This window comes from Sinocyclocheilus rhinocerous, unplaced genomic scaffold (genome assembly GCF_001515625.1).
Source record: "Sinocyclocheilus rhinocerous isolate Xijiao unplaced genomic scaffold, SAMN03320098_v1.1 scaffold241, whole genome shotgun sequence".
NCBI lineage: Eukaryota > Metazoa > Chordata > Actinopteri > Cypriniformes > Cyprinidae > Sinocyclocheilus > Sinocyclocheilus rhinocerous.
This window is the reverse complement of record NW_015659312.1, coordinates 2,167,751-2,183,488: the sequence shown is the minus strand read 5'-3', so window position 1 is coordinate 2,183,488 and position 15,738 is coordinate 2,167,751. Positions and strand designations below refer to the sequence as shown.

The 15,738-nt window shown below is 36.6% G+C and overlaps 1 protein-coding gene across 3 annotated transcripts in view; it reads right to left on the bottom strand.

Moving 5' to 3' along the window:
* Positions 1-2,478: 2,478 nt before the first annotated feature.
* LOC107723565 (kelch-like protein 38) overlaps positions 2,479-15,738 on the bottom strand; it is a 17,076-nt gene continuing 3,816 nt past the window's right edge. The window contains exons 2-5 of one of the 3 annotated variants that reach the window (XM_016532259.1): positions 5,643-5,764; positions 3,468-4,821; positions 3,267-3,372; positions 2,479-3,017 (exon numbers count right to left, since the gene is read on the bottom strand). In XM_016532259.1, the coding sequence (XP_016387745.1) occupies positions 2,728-3,017; positions 3,267-3,372; positions 3,468-4,821; positions 5,643-5,710 (1,818 nt within the window). In that variant the 5' untranslated portion in view covers positions 5,711-5,764 and the 3' untranslated portion in view covers positions 2,479-2,727. Of the gene's footprint in view, positions 3,018-3,266; positions 3,373-3,467; positions 4,822-5,642; positions 5,933-15,738 lie in introns of those variants that run through there. The other 2 variants (XM_016532258.1, XM_016532260.1) reach the window with 2 other exon arrangements.

The following is a 15,738-nucleotide window of genomic DNA, read 5'->3' as shown; positions in this document are numbered from 1 at the left end:
AGATTGTAAGGGATGCAAAAGGTCACAGAGCCCTCACTAAGTGGCAAACGAAACATGCATCAGCAGGAGCACATGTACAGAGTGTGACTGCATATAGTGACATTCATACAGAGAACCATGTTGCTTCACAGAACCCAACGCCAACCCTCACTTTCCAAGAAGTAATCTGTTTCCAGTAAGGATGATATTTCACTTTAGAAATGTGTATTTATAAATTAATATAAAAAATGTGCATTATAATTTCCATTTAAAAGTTTAGGGTCAGTAATATCAAAAGTAATATTACAAAAGGTTTATAATTTCAAACGCATGCTGTTCTTTTGAACATTCTATCCTTCAAAGAATCATGAAAAAATGTATCACGGTTCCAAAAAAACATCAAGCAGTACAGCGGTTTTCAACATTGATAATAATAAGATGTTTCTTGAGCAACAAATTGCATATTACATCTTAAAAATATTAAAATAGAAAACACATGCATGCACACACACACAAACATGTAGTTTACATTTATTTTTACATATCAAAATACCAATTAATTTATAATTTTATTCAAAAGGAGGAACAGTGGTATAGAGTTTTGGTTTAATCTGATCTCCACACTAGAATTACAGGAAACATCAACAAGCACAACATTTAGGCAGATATCCAGTATAAATGATGTTACTGTAGTATAAACTTTTTTTAAAAGAGATGTTTGAAATGTTTTAGTAACATTGTGACTTGAGACCCATTTCATTAGCTTTAGCTGCACATCAGGAAGGCATTTGCTTCAGTTCCGAGGCAAATACATTCAACAACGTGACATTTGTTCCTCTCCTAAAATATCTTTTCCCAAGCCATGCTCACTGTTTGTTTGGCTCTTAACTCAGGGGCAAGTGCTATGAGGGGATTTCCTAGACATGTAGACGGCTAGATGAGAATAATATTTCCATTTTATGATTTAAAGCTAAGAAAAGCTCAACATTTGTATGTGAAGAAGAGCAAACCAAGTAAATGTAATGACAAGTTCATGTAACGATGTACTGTAGATGGAACTGTCTAGAAGTGTTTTCGTTTTGTGTTCGTGTCAGCGACACGCACACATGCTCACTAACACACCTGTTGCTGTTGCTCTTACGCCGATTTCATCATTCCCTCAGGCTCACTCTGTGAAATGTTTCAATTTACACCATGGACCAACAAATCTGCAATCTGGGCCAGCCACATGATTCTGGGGGTGTAAAGTTCACCCTTGTTTGTTTCCCAAAATAACATCAGATCTCCTATAGCCTGGACTGAACCCCATCATTCCTGATCCAACAAGACATCACAACATGTTCAGATATGAACAAGTTTGGCTTAGTATATAATAAATGCAAACCCCAAAAAGCACATGCAGGACCATATATCTCACTTTGCATTGAGTAATCATAACACGGACATTGTTGTTCACCTTTTTACCATCCTTAAGTTTAATGTCAAAGTTAAAATAACTTGGATAACTTGTGTAAGTGAAATTGGTATTGTGAATTTATACCACCACATAATTCACACTATCAGAAAAGACAGTAGCAAGTCTCTTAATGGCTCATCAAAACCTCCTTTGTGACTAACAGTTTCATGTCTGGGCATGCTGACACCTGTTACAGTGACAGGAAGACATGTAAGACTCAGACACACATTTCTCTCACACCTCCCGTGGCATGTCACATGATGAGTTTCATCTCTTGGGATCTATAGGTAGGATGATGTATAGGTCACATCAGAGCTATGTAACAGTCAAATTGAAGATATATTACATTAAAAAGTATCAAATAAACAGTATAACAAATATGTTGTTATACAAAGATGTAAATTATTGATGGGGAGAGGATTTTGTTTTTTTACTTAGCAATTAAAGGGATAATTCACCAAAAATTTGAATTCTGTTATGATTTATTAAACCAAATTTTTGACAGAAATGAAAGCGAGGCTGTGAGGAATAGATTGTTCAGCTGACAGTGTCTTTCAGAAAAAAACTTTTAGTAGACAAAAACTCCACAAAAAAAGTTTTGAAAGTTGAAGTGAAAAATACAATCTAGGACTTTTATACAGTGTGTGCCATTGAAAAGACTGTTGTTTTGTTGTTTTTTGAAAAATTACAGGTGGTCCAATTTTTCTTTTATAGTATTTTATTTTGTTTTCCACAGAAGAAAGTAAGTCAACCAGGGTTGGATCGACATGAGGCTGAGCAAATGATCACAAGGTGTATTCTAATTTATTTTTTGCATGAACTTTCCCTTTAAATTTATTTTACATTTTAAGACGGCCAGATAAGTCAACTTACAAATAACACACAAAAGCATTATTAGTTTTTATGAAGCATGATAAACATCATTTTGCATATGCAATTGAAGTAATACAGAACAGATATTCAAAGGTAACTTATTCTGTAGTAAACACTAATATTATTCAATTATTTTTTTAGATCAGGTGATTCTAATCGTTTCTTAATTCTAATTTAAGCTATTTTAATAACTATTACTAGTTATTTTACTAATATTTCACACACAATCAAAAGGCAACATGTGCAAACACCTTTAGAGAGGTGAAAAATGTGTGCATCTCATTGCTTTGCTATCGTAATATGCTCTGTATTTTTACTCTATATTTTTTCAGTATGATCTGTAAAATACAGTACATCGAGCATTTTGCTTGGAGACAGACATATTTAAAAACCTAAGCTACATTGTCACATAAATGCATTCATGTAGGCAGAAACTTATCAGAGAGATAGACCAGAGGTACTGAGCCATGGTCAAATAGCTTGAATGGCAGTGCTCCCATTGACACCCATGAGTCTGTCTTTGGGTTGTAGCAGTCAAAGCTGTCTGAATCTTCCACACTCTCGTGACTGTTAATGAAACGGCCCCCCGTGACATAGATCTTGTCATTGACCACAGAAGCGGAGTGATGCATCTTCCTGGCCTTCATATTTTCACATTTTTCAAACCTGTTGGTTTTAATATCATAGGCTACCATTCTTCTTGTATAGCCTGTTGAAATAAATAATTCTCAAATGTGAAAAAGTGTAAGACGAGGAGAGAGGATTATTGCCCCACCTCTCCATAGTTGTTAAGGGCACATGAAATAAAAATAAGAAGAAAGATAATGATTTGCATGGATAATTTATAATCACTTCAACAGTCAACAAAAAAAATACAAATTTTGATTTCATGGTGACTTTAAGACCAACACACAGGAATTATGTTTTTACAATACCACCAAAAAAAAACCCTCCTTACCGCCTACAATGTAGATTTTATCATCAATCACTGCTGCTGGTGCACAGACGTTCTTCACCGTCCTGGTTTCCATTCTATACCACAGATTCCTTCCTATGTGGTACACCTATCAAGAACAAACATCTTTTACCACTTCAAAATCAATTTGTGAAATTTGAGCACAATACAATTAAACATCTGAATAAGCCTGAAATATCACACCTGGATCATTCGAACTGGTTTCTGCATGGCGTCTTCTCCACCAAACACGTATATTCTCTGGTTATGCGCAGCTACAGCTGGGTGCAGAACTGCGGTGGGCATGGGGGCCATGGCCTCCCATTGGTTAAACATGGTGTCGTATCGCTCTACCTCATTGGACAGTTGTCCATCAGCCGTCAATCCACCCAGTACAAAAATGAAATGTAGGTAGGTGGAGCTCTGATGGGCGTATCGAGGCTTCACCATGGGTTCTCCCATTCTCCACTGGTTTGTTTTGAGAGAAAGCGTGTAAACCGTGTTGCTAGGTGTGTACTGGCCTCCTGCTCTCATGGTTAAGCCACCCAGAACGTAAAGGATGCTGTGCATGCAGACATAAGCGGGTCGGTAGAGCCGCAAAGGGACTTTTGCAAGCCACTGCCAGCAGCGAGTTTGCTCGTCATAGAGCAGCGCATCACGAGACGTCCGCTCGCCATTCTTACGACCTCCTACTACTACAAGAGCCTCCTTGCAGTTTTGACGCCGCGGCGCGGCCCACAGGGGCTCAAGATCACCAGGGCAATGAGTGCCGACAGAAAAGAGCAGACGACGAACAGATTCGATAATTTCTGTGCATAAAGACGATGCCTGGACTAGAGGGTCGTTGGCGATAAACTGGAAAAGATATGAAGGGTGGACGTGTCTCAGCCTCACACGACGGAACAAGTCGTGGATGGTGCCGCACCTGGAGAACGGGTCGTGGTGGATCCAAGCTAGAAGAGTCTCAAATACTTGCTCTTCTTCAACGCAGAGTCTGTCGTCTTCCAAGTAGCTCACCAGTTCGGGTAGCGAGAGTTCGCAGAAGTCCTGAGAGACAACCACATCTGAGAAGCTCTTCACGGCCAGCTCTCTTGCTTTTTCCCGCAAGCTTGAGCAAAGCAGGATTTCTGAGAGCCGGATCATGCTCAGGCAGTTGTCTGGACTGAGCTGGGCCTGCAGGAAGGTGGAGCAGGCCTCAAAAAGTCTTCCGTACTGTAGCATAGAGGCAGCTTGCATCAGAGGGAGAACCAGCTCCATGGTGATGCTGATGGACCCTGTGTAAACATACTCCACAATACTCGTAAGGATGTCATAAGGAACACCTTGGAGGTTTATCTGGGGCTTCTGGGTCTCCAGGAAGCTGCTGCAAAACATAGCGTAGAAGTAGGGGCTGCTGGACACCAGAACATTGCGGTGACATGGGATCTCTTTGCCCTCTGAACAAAACACAACATCCGTAAGAATTCGGTCCTTCCTTAAGGTGTTCAGTTCCAGGAGGAGAGTGGAAGTCAGGTCTTTGTCTTTAAAATGCAGGACTTCTGATATTGGATCATCTAAGCTGTAAAAAAAAAAGAAAAGAAAAAAAGGGAGGTTTTATAATCATAACATTGTCTTTAATTCGGATACTGGTTGCCACAATGGAAGAAGATATTTTACCTCATGTACATAAAAACTATAATGACATCAGTTTAGATGCATTTCATATTACTATTTCAATTTTTAAATCTACTGATTTTGAAAATTAAGTGATTTACATCTTTCAGCTTTTATCCAACATTCAAGATACACATTTTCTCTACTCATGTATTCCATTGGAAGCCCATGACCTTGGCACTGGTAGCATCATGCTACATATTAATATATAATTTATATATATAATAAATCGCATACAGCATTAAACAGTATATATTCAATTTGTGTGTGTATTTATCATAGTATGTTTATAAAAATGAATGCTATAAATAAATAATAAACAAACATTAATATCTTTCTGACTGACACAATGACATGCTTAAACATGAGTGTGAAGTTGCATCTGTGAAGCTCAATCATATTATTCAGTGCATATTTTCAAAAGCATCATATATAAAATGTTTCGGCAATTGCACATTTTAAGATATCTAGGGAATGGAAGAAGATAGAAGAAGATGGTAAAAAAAATATCCCTCATCACCATATTATAGCCAGAAAACATATATCATACTTGTTTAACAATTCTGCAAGTTTACCACACAATCACAGTAATCTCTCAAGACTACGGCTGTCCAGTTTGCCTGAAGACTGACATAACAAACACACGCCATGCCATTATCTACAATCTACACAGATGTTGTTGTGCCTACAGTCAAAGCATCTGCTCAGAGACCTGGTCAGCCATACCTTACCTTACCTTGTCTCAGCTGATTTGAAGCACATTCTAGATGGTCCTGTAAATATCTATGTATCATCAAACCTCAAACAGAACTCAAACTTGTCCCTCTGTTCTCAAAAACAGTTCACTTCTGAAAGTTTTTCACTTTCTGAGTGTGGCAGGTTGATGTTTATAGGGACTGGGGCGACCGCGGTATGTTATTTGTTGTTCAGAAATCCTTCGAGAGGCCTCAGTGTACATTCCAGTCTCGCTAAAAATAGAAATCTCTCTTCTCTGTCAGAACTGGAGCTAATAGCCTACTGCTAACACCTCCTCATGGTACGCCCTCACCCCCTCTGTTTTTCCATAACACAAGTTTCTTCACTGTCTGCAAAGTGTGTCTGAATTGCTTCATGCTCCACCACGTGTGTATGTTTACTGAGGCTGTAAACAACACCACTGTTGCCCAAATGCTATTCTAAGCCCTCCCAAAGCCAGCATTCTGTTACTACAGCAGTCGTTACTAAACATCGGGATGATGAAGGCTCAGGATGAGGAGACATAACAGCTGAAGGCTTTGAAGCCAAACATGCAGTTATAAATTAGACAACGCTGAGTGATGGGGGTATTGTTTGAACATAGTGTCCCGCACTAGGTTGCGCTCTAGGCGTATGAAGTTACATAAGCATCAATAAACTGTTGTAATGTTCAGTAATGTAGGAAGAAAAACTAAACAAATAAACAGGTTAATTAATTCAAAATCTCAATCTATAACTCTATGACCTATTATAAATCATCTAAACAGTTTTACCATTTTGATGATTAGATTATTTGTGTGAACTACTTCTTTAGAAATATAGCGTTAGATCAACTGCGCCATCTAGTGTTAGTTCACTGTCCTGCGGTGTCTTGTACCCTGAGAGGTATTACAAAATAGTTGCACCTGTGCTGTCATCTGTTTCTCATGCTGTAAGCTAAAATGTTCAACAACTTCAAAAATAAATGTTCTCTTGTACCGTAAGAGAACATGTTGTTAATACAAGCCACAAACTAACAGTCTCCACATTTGATCAAACAGAAAAATGTAGATTTAGATAAAATCATAGCAAGTTACTTTCAGAAATCTTTTTAAAAATAATTAAAATATATAATAAAGATATTTAGATTATTTTCAAAGCACATAGGGTGAAAAATACAGGGATGTGATGAAGACAAAATAGAGAAATTTCAGTAAAAGTAAAAAAAAAAGAAGAAGCACAAAATAGCCTAAGGCAACTAGCCACCTGGTTTTTCTGCACTAAACCTCCTAAACTGGGCCTCTCTCTCTCGTGATTTGATTCCTAGAGAAGGCACAAACTGATAATGTAATACCCTGAATGTAAGTCAAAATCACCTGCCAAATGCAATAATGTATTACATGGTAGGATTCAGTTGGAATTACTTTACTTTTTACCCTAGCTAGCATCACCATCATGGTACAAACAAATTCTTGAAACGAAATGATGGAAAACTAGAATGTCAGGTTAAGAAATCCATGGTAAAAATTTTTTGCTCCTCCCTACCCATTGTAGGGCTTGAAATAAATAGCTTGAGTAATCCCTTTGAGCCTTATACACAACACCCTTTGAAAAGATTACAGCAGCCAATATATTAGCAGTAAAATCAGAGAGTGAATTTAGTATGATGTTCTAGCAAGCAAATAAATAAATAAATAATATTGAAATATTTATTTATTTGTTCACTCTAGAACAGGGGTGGGCAAACTTGGCCCTTCCAGGTCACTTTCCTTCAGAGTTTAGCTCCAACTCTAATCAAACACACCTGAACCAGCTAATCATTGTCTTCAAGACCAGTGGTTCCCAACCCTGGTCCTGGAGGCACCCCAACACTGCACATTTTGCATGTCTCCTTTCTCTGACACACCAATTTCAGGTCATGGAGTCTCTACTAATGAGCTGATGACCTGAATCAGGTGTATTTGATTAAGGAGACATGCAAAACGTGCAGTGTTGGAGTGCCTCCAGGACTAGAACATCATACTAAATTCAATTTCTACTGTAGAACATCATAGTTGTTCTCAAGATTTTACTGCTAATATATTGCCCACCATAATCTTTTTAAAGGGTGGTGTTAATAAATAAATAAATAAAATAATATAGATAAAAAAAATATTTATTTGTCACCTAACATCCATATACACACACAGAATTTTCAAAACATTTTTCATTTCAAAATAATGAGGATGCCGTACTGCCATGTTGGGACCTTAAATTCTCCCAAGCCGAACTTTATGGAAATAATGGTCTCTTAGTAGAAATCTTGATAAATAATTTGTCAGGAGAGTGCATAGTGCTTTTAAAGTCTGCAGATACTTCACATATCTTGGGAGGTACACAGTAGTCCTGAGATTGGCTCTGTTCTACTGCATCCACAGGTTTTACTGTGAGTCTGATGTGAATTTGTTAATTATCTCATACTAAGCACTCAATTCCAAAACGCTTGTGCCTCAGGAGAGCATCCTTACTGATTAACAGTAAACAGTGCATGAGTAAATGAAGGGTAAATAACAGTCACATCAAGACATGGAAAGACATGACCTCTTGACATCCTCAACAAAAAAACCCCCCTTAAAATATGATATTACTATAAAAGTGTTAAATAATTTGTAATTAAAATGATATCAAATTTATTAAATAATTATTTTATAGCTTAGATATACCTATATCTTATTTCTTATTCATAATCTATGTGTAAAGGGCTGCATTGTGTTCATACGTAAGCCTGTTACTCCTGCATGTTCTATGAACACAAGCCTTTGTGCATTAAAGTAATTGACACTAACCAAACAGCACCTATTCATTCGAAATTTCAGTTCGGCATTCATCATGAGAAGAGCAAAAAGTATTCATAATAGAAAGAGGCACATTTTAGATATATTAAGGCACAATGTCTGACACTTTTTGAAGAGCACTTTCACCTTTTGGTTCCCATAAAGGGTTCCTTTGTGATTCTCCTCATACGCTACAACACTGCATCATTTTGAAAACAGACCACCATAAAACAAGAGCCCTTCTATACAGCACAAGAGAAATATATTTGAGAATATATATGCTTTTTTTGTGTAACACTAATTTGGGTAGAAGCAACAAGTGCTCGTGTATGTTGCTCTACAGTATCATCATATTAATTGGTGCCACTGATGGCGTTGCAATGCAAAATGCAATATGTCTATTAGGAATAGTAAGCTGACCTCTAAAAGATCAGTATGACAGTGATATATTACATAGTTTGCTCCGCTCATGCAGAAATTTAAGGGAACATAACAAATAGTGAGATAGCAAATTGGGTCATGCTGTGTCAGATCTGAATGACCTACTTCTTACGGCCTTTTTTCTACTGCGGTCAAGCCAGCCGCCAAGTCGAAAAACACGGTCAATCTAGCCGCCACGTTATTTTGAGGGTCGCGCATAGACTGCCTATTACGATAAAACTGTCAGAGAACTGATCTGAATGCAGTGCTCCTCTTCCAGCTCCTCTTCCTCTAAAAGCCCTCCAATACTCATATTACAAAATAACAGCAAGAATATACACTTGTTGCATCTCTATATTCAAAAAGCTATAAAAATGAAAGTTCTAGATTGCACAGACCAGTTCCACTTCAGATTGAGAGTACACCTTCCCACAGTGTCAGCTGCGTCGTTTCAGGACTGTCTGATGTGGAATTACAAAATAACAGCCCCCAAAATCTCATAAATATGCTGCTGCATCTCTACTTTCAAAAAGCAATAAAAATAAAAGTTCTAGATTGCACAGACCAGTTCCACTTCAGATTGAGAGTACACCTTCCCACGGTGTCAGCTGCGTCGTTTCAGGACTGTCTGATGTGGAATTACAAAATAAGAGCCTCCCAAATCTAATAAATACGCTGCTGCATCTCTACTTTCAAAAATATATAAAAATAAAAGTTCTAGATTGCACAGACCAGTTCCACCTCAAACTGAGAGTACACCTTGTCACAGTGTCAGCTGCATCGTTTCAGTACTGTCTGATGTGAAATTACAAAATAAGTGCCCCCACAACTTTCATATATGTGTTGTTTAGTGTCTACTTTCAAAAAGCAATAAAAAAAATAAAAGTTCTAGAAAGCACAGACCAGTTCCACCTCAGATTGAGAGTACACCTTCCCACAGTGTCAGCTGCGTCGTTTCAGGACTGTCTGATGTGGAATTACAAAATAAGAGCCCCCACAACTTTCATATATGTGATGTTTTGTCTACTTTCAAAAAGCTATAAAAACAAAACTCTTACATTGCACAGACCACTTTCACCGCAGATTGAGAGGACACTTTGACACGGTATCAACTACACAATGACAAGATGTTCCGATGTTGAATTTCACATATAAAAATGTTTAATATTATCATCATTTAGACTTTTCTTTCACATTTTTCACAAAACAGTGTTTATACTCAATTTAATCAAAACGATTTACAATTTACAATTTACAACTATCAACAATAATTTAAAAGAACAACTGCATACTTCAACCCAAAAAAAAAAGATCAAATTCGTTTTAATGAAAGGATTTAAGAGCACAATATGCAGTTCCAGTTGTTAGCTCTTGCCTATTCCAGGTCTTCATCGGCCATACCCAGGCACTCTTCATGGTACCACCTTTCACGTTGGATCTAGAAATGTATAAGTCGGAAATATCAGGGAACTGCTAAAGTTTAATATTGCTATTGCTTTTCACTTTCCCATTCTCTTTTATCAAGTGGTTAACAAACTCACCCAATTTATCAAACGATGCACAGATCCAGTAGTCTTTTTAAGTGAACACATGGCACAGTTTTCGGCTTCATCGAACACTGCAATATTCATATAAACAAAAATGAATTAGTAACACAAACAGATATTTTACTGTCCATCCAGCCTTTAAATCAGCCTTTAAAACAGTCTATTACCTCCAGTGACAATAACAATGTGTGTTATTGTTTTATGTACATTGGCGGTGGCATGTATATAAACATTATGTGCATTCACATCCCCTTCATTTTGGTGAACACCTTAAGGTCACTATATATCTGTGGGGTTGCTGTTTATATGACATTGCAGATAAAATACTTTCATGTATTCAAGCCTCCGCATAGTCATCTGGCATCTGTAGTTGTTATTTTCCATAGTTGTTAACTTAAGTTGTTAACTTAGTAAGTTTTGTTACCATGGATTACCCTTGATTGTATAGAGACCTATCAGATGTATGTAGGTAATGCAAGATTATAATATACTGTATTGATAAACTACTGTTTTTTCCCCCTTGAACTTATTAGCATGCGATAATACTGTGACATCCATGCATTTTGTGGCAGCTTTAAAGTAATAGTGTAAAATCTTCGTATGTGTACGGGACATGTGAATATCTTTTAGTTATTCCACAAGTTTTGACGCGTATCTTCCTATCTTGTATTCATCACTCGAAGTCCATAGTTTCCTTTATCGTGGTTTATTCTTCCAAGTCAATAAAGAATCACATTTCTCAAATACAGCATAATCCTCTTGTTCAGCGATATCTTCTCAACAACTTATTTGTAGAGATACTGTACTTGTAAGCCAAATTTATGCTATATCATATATAATTATGAAACGGTCAAAAGCTTGTGTTCTCCCACCGTTCGTCTGAACTTGTCCATGTGCGTCAATATCTTTTTAGGTGAACTACAAAAAATGACGTCACTGAACATGCGCAGTAAGAACAAATATAAACCAAATAAATATATTCAACAGTAAATGACTTATTAACTAGAACAATTATTGTACCAAATTTACATAATAAAAATGTGAAAATATAAATTCTGAAATATGAAATATGGCTCTTACAGTATGACTGTTGACCCTTATAAGTCAATTCTTAACTGGCGTGATCTCTCTCTTTGCTGAAAAGTGACATTCTTATTATAACCATATCTAACTGGCAAGCTGCTTAACAGACTTGGTAAGCATGAGAGTTTTCTACGATTACTACGATTGATAAATGATGTAGAAGTATTGTGTATTCTTAGTTCATGTTAACTAAATTAGTTAACCTATGTTAATTTCAACATTTACTAATGCATAATTACAATACAAATTTGTGCTTGTTAACATTAGTTAATGCACTGTAAATTTACATGGACTGATCATGACAATAACATTAACAAAGATTAATAATTACTGAAATAACTGTTTTGTTCATTGTTTCATCACTGTAGTTAATACATTAATACATTAACTAACGTTAACAAATGTAACCAAATGTTACCACAATTTCTTATTGTTTATTTACCTCATTTATAAATAGTTACATAATGCTTTAACAACTTATTAACCATACATGGTTTTTAATTTAGATTAGATCAAGGAATATTAGAAAATGTCCTGAAATAAGTGTTTTGCAAAATGTACAATTCAATGTTGTAAACCTTATAATGAACAGTGAAATGAAGGTCCAATAAAGGCTGGTTTTAGGCACTTAGTTCATGACATTTCCAGATTTTACTTGACCTAATCTAAATGGAGAACTACTTATCATTAATAAGTTATTAACTAACCATTAACTAATTCAATACATATGAGGTAATTAAGCAGTAACATTTCATTAATTAGGGGCCAAGCACAAGTTCGAAAAAGTAGGTTTTCAACATAAATCAAAATGGCGGACAGGAAGTTCGGCCAATTATGGTATAATTGGTATCGATGTTCTCAGCATGATCCAAGGAATCTATCAACATCAGTCTCATTTCAATAGGCTAATGTAAGCATAAGTTATTAGCCTTTTTCGAAATTTCATTATATCTTTTGACCACAAGGTGGCGCTGCCCGCAAACTTTTTGAGTACCAACAGGGCATGGTGCTGAAGAAGCATACCAAGTTTCGTAATGATACGTCAATGCGTTCGTAAAATATAGCATTTTAAGACAAAATTCTAAATGGCCGACGCCTAAAATGGCTGACATGGGAAAATTGGGTATCATTCGACTAGGCATGATGCACCGAATCTAAAGAGACTGGTTTTGTGATTTTTTGCCAAACCATTCAGAAGTTATAAGCAAAAATATGCATTTTTCATATCTCCTGACCACTAGGTGGCACAGCGCCAAAACCCTGAAGGTAGTCTCAGGTCATGCTTGTTATAACACACACCAAGTTTGGTCTCAATACGCCAAACCGTTGCGGAGATATAGCCTCACATCCATTTTTGCATGCTTTTCGTAGAATTCATTCGCCTGTTATTCGAGAACGGTTGGACAAATCAACTTGAATTCCATAACTTTTTGCCAGCATGGTCTGAAGATGATCTGAGCCAATTTTAGGGAAAATCAGACAAACCGTCTAGGACGAGTTCGAAAAAGTAGGTTTTTCGAACAATAGAAATTAGCGAAAAAACTAAACCTTACAATTTTTTAATTTTGGTGTTCATTCGACTCGGGCATGAGCCAAGGATTTTTCTTCTGTGGCTTACGGTTCAAAAGTTATTAGCATAAACATGAGTGAAAATTTGGACAAGTGGTGGCGCTACAGAGTTTGAGTTAGAGACTAGAAATTTGCTTTGGTTAATGTTGAGACTGTTCTCTATCAGTGTGCCAAATTTCACAACTTTCCCGCAAGCGGCTCTATGGGCGGCCATAGACTCAAGAGCGGAAGAAACGGACGAAGAAGAAGAATAATGCCAACGGATACAATAGGTGCCTATGCAACTTCGGTGATTGGCCCCTAATAACAACGCCAACGGATTCAGCAGGTGCCTACGCACCTTCGGTGCTTGGTCCCTAATAATAATAACGCCAACGGATACAATAGGTGCCTACGCACCTTCGGTGCTTGGCCCCTAATAATCCTAAAATTGCTTTTATTATTTGTTGCTTTTATTATTTGTTTATTATTTGGTCTGATGCTCCATGCCATGCTTAGCTCCTCATTTTGCCTTTGGGGTGCTTGGCCCCGTAACTGTTGCTTACAGCTATATTCATAGTTAATTTCGTTAATTGTAGTTAATGAACAAGTCACTATTTATAAATAGTCTATTAACTTTATTAATATATATATACAGTGGGTACGGAAAGTATTCAGACCCCCTTAAATTTTTCACTCTTTGTTATATTGCAGCCATTTGCTAAAATCATTACTTTCCGTACCCACTGTATATATATATATATATATATATATATATAGACTATTAACTCTATTAACTTAAAAGTTTATAAAATATTAACTACTATCTAATACTTTGCAAATGATTTGTTAGTGTATACTTATTATAAATTGTTACCAAATATTTTTTCTAATACTGTTTTACTTTATACTTGACTTCTGCTTTGTGTATTTTAATTTTGACTTGAGTCAGATCTAAAAAGCTGCATTTTATTAAACATTCCAGCACACAGCAGACAAGAACTTGCTTTACAAACCTGATGCTTTGAGTATCTGCAGAGCTATCATTTTCCGTTCACTGGCCATTTCCTAACTGGAAGTTCCAAAATGTAAAATGGGAACAGCTGGAAATGCCTTCATTATTCCCCTTGCCATCTAAAAAATCAATGATATAAGACCATCATGTACTGTGTCAGACTCCAGCATATGGCAGCTTTCCTAACTAATTTCCATCAATTGTGATTTGATTAATTTAACCTTTAGGCCTCCTGGTCAGTAATTACTTGTGATATGGGAAAAATAGCAATATGACATACTGACATCTTTTAAATACTTCAGTGTATGCATGCCTATTGGGTTCCCAATATGGTGTACCCCTGTGGTGAATGCAAATCTATTAAAATGTATCTTTAGTATCCCCAGCAACTGAACATCTTCACTACAGTCGATGTTTGTTATAGATGTCAGAACTCCCAAGATCATAAGCAAGTCTTGTCTTCACAACAATAACCTGTTCAAACGGTTATTGTTGAGCTGAATGCCAGTATTTGAGCTGAATGCCAGCTCATGGCCAGCTTCTTCCAGTCAACCATAAACTTACTGAAATCTGCATTACACCGGTAGGAACGTATGTTTTAACAGCAATCTATCCATTGGTTATGCATCCAAATTCATTTTTCACACAGAAACACATAGGCTATAAAGAACCACAGACTATTTAACCATATGTTTATGACCAACACAAATGGTCCATTTTAGTTAACTGTACAGGAAGTAATATAGGACAAATCAGTAATTACACTGGCTTGAGAAAACCAACTTACTGCTATTCTATTTAAGGTTGAATAGTCTGTATTTTTTTCACCTGCTATATATATTTACTTGTTCAGTTATTTATTTTGTGTAGATTTATATATTATATAAATATTATTTATATATTATTATAATAGTAGCACAACGCTACTATTTGAAATTGTATAGATGCTAAATTTAATTTTGTTGCTGAGTACTTGTAATATTTAATGAAAATAAAGTTGTATCTCAAGATGATGAGTAATGTCCCACCAATGTCAATACCTTGTACACATTCAATGCCGTGACAGTTATGCACCCCAAAGCAAAACCTTTAAATGTGTAATCACAGTAGACAAAGTCATTAAAAATAAAAATCTGTTGAAATGGAGAGAGGTGGGCCCTTTGTTAGTGGGGAGGTAAATAAATATAGAAAATTCTGTGCAACTGCATGCACGTAGCCATAGAATGCATACACACAAAACAACACGTATATGAAAGTTGTGGGGGCTCTTATTTTGTACTTCCACATCAGACAGTCCTGAAACGATGCAGCTGACACTGTGGCAAGGTGTACTCTCAATCTGAGGTGGAACTGGTCTGTGCAATCTAGAACTTTTATTTGTATAGCTTTTTGAAAGTACACACAAAACAACACATATATAAAAGTTGAGGGGGCTCTTATTTTGTAATTCCACATCAGACAGTCCTGAAACGACGCAGCTGACACTGTGGCAAGGTGTACTCTCAAACTGAGTTGGAACTGGTCTGTGCAATCTAGAACTTTTATTTTTATTGCTTTTTGAAAGTAGACACTAAACAACACATATATGAAAGTTGAGGGGCTCTTATTTTGTAATTCCACATCAGACAGTCCTAAAACGACGCAGCTGACACTGTGGTAAGGTGTACTCTCAATCTGAGGTG